Here is a 1,723-nt window from a genome sequence, read left to right as displayed (position 1 = left end):
TTTTGTGGGAATGGTAAATTATTACCATCGATTTGTCAAGGATTTTGCAGAAATAGCAGCGCCGTTGTATAAATTGCTGAAGACAGGAGTAAGATTTGAGTGGGGAGATGAGCAGGATGCTGCGTTTGAAGGTTTGAAGAAAAGAATTGGAGAGGAGCCTATTTTGGTCTGTTTCAACAATGGGTTGGAGGTGATTCTAGCGGTGGATGCGTCCAGCAAAGGAGTAGGAGGGGCGTTGTTATATGAAATAGATGGAATAGAGAGGCCGGTATTATTTTTTTCCAGAATATTTCGGAAGCGGAGACGAGATATTCTGTAATAAAACAGGAGGCCTTGGCCGTGATTTTTGGACTGACAAAGTTCCGGGAATATTTGATTGGACGGAGGTTTTTTGTATATACGCATCACGAACCGTTGATACATTTATTCAAGAAGGATAACAAAGAGTTGATGATGTTTCCGCGGTTGCAGAGGTGGTTGTTGTTGGTAGGAAGTTTCGATTTGACGATAAAATATCTAAGAGGACGAGAAAACTACTTGCCAGACCTTATGTCAAGATGTGAGACTGGAGAGGAGGTTGAAGACAAAAGTGGAACAATTGAGGAAAAAAAGGAGATGGCCATGGTGAGGGCGATGTCAAGAATTTTAAAAGGTGGCCCGGTAAATTGGGAAGAAATTCGGACGGCGACGATAAAGGACAGAGATTTATATAGGATAAAGGAATGTATAATGGGTCGAAAATCCTGGAAAGAGGGCGATAGTGTTTATAAAAATGTTGGCAAGGAATTGACAGTGATGGACGATTGTGTAGTGCGGAAGAATAGAGCGGTGGTACCGTATAAACTGAGAGAGGCAGTAATGGGAATGTTACATGTGGGATATCAGGGAGTGTAAAGGATGAAACAATGGGGGCGAGAATATGTATGGTGGCCAGGGGGGAATGAGGAGATTGAGAGGTTGGCAAGGAAGTGTGTAGTATGCAATACTTGGGCTAATATGCCAACAAAGGATAAAGGAAGTAGATGGCCGAGAGCATCAGGACCATGGGAAAGAATCCATGTGGATTTCTTTGAATTTGAAAGGAAGGAATATTTACTCGTGGTAGATGCGTATTTTAAATGGGTGGAGTTTGAGATGGTTTGAGGATTGACCACGAAAATTGTAGTTAGGAAGTTGTAAAATCTATGGGCGAAGTTCAGAGTAGGGAAAGTGATAGTTTCAGATGGCCGGCCGCCGTTTGGCAGCGGAGTTTGAAAGGTTTTGCAGAGAAAATGAGATAAAGCATATTCTAGCTCCTCCTTATCATCCGAGCTCCAATGGACAGGCAAAGCGGATGGTTGGAATAGTGAAGAATTGGTTAAGAAAGGCAAAGTACGGGAAAGGAGAGGTATGGGTATCTGTGGCGTACTATAATAATAGTAGGAAGGGAGAGGAGATGTCGCCGTCAGAGAAATTTTTAGGACGCAGAACGAGGATTGGGTTGGATGCTTTAAAGTCGAGGTCAGATAAGCCAGAAATGGAACGTAAGGAGGATAATACAGTGAAGTTCACGGTGGGACAAACAGTGTGGGCCCGAGTATATGGGGAAAGGAAAAAGTGGCAGTCCGGAATAGGGATGGAAAACGTGGGGAAGAAATTGAGTAAGGTCCAGTTTCAGGATGGAAAAGTGGGCATGCGGCATCAAGACCAATTACGTAGAGGGGTCGACCCGGAGCAGCAATAG

The 1,723-nt window shown here is 43.7% G+C and overlaps 1 protein-coding gene across 1 annotated transcript; it reads left to right on the top strand.

Moving 5' to 3' along the window:
* Nucleotides 1-1,222: 1,222 nt before the first annotated feature.
* Nucleotides 1,223-1,723, top strand: LOC135928367 (uncharacterized). Its single transcript, XM_065464826.1, has one exon. The coding sequence runs from the start codon at nucleotides 1,223-1,225 to the stop codon at nucleotides 1,721-1,723; it is 501 nt and encodes a 166-aa protein (XP_065320898.1).

This window comes from Gordionus sp. m RMFG-2023, chromosome 1 (assembly GCF_954871325.1).
Source record: "Gordionus sp. m RMFG-2023 chromosome 1, tfGorSpeb1-WG-v2, whole genome shotgun sequence".
Classification (NCBI taxonomy): Eukaryota; Metazoa; Nematomorpha; class Gordioida; order Chordodea; family Parachordodidae; genus Gordionus; species Gordionus sp. m RMFG-2023.
Note: the sequence above shows the minus strand (reverse complement) of the source record. Positions and strands in the feature narration are given on the sequence as shown.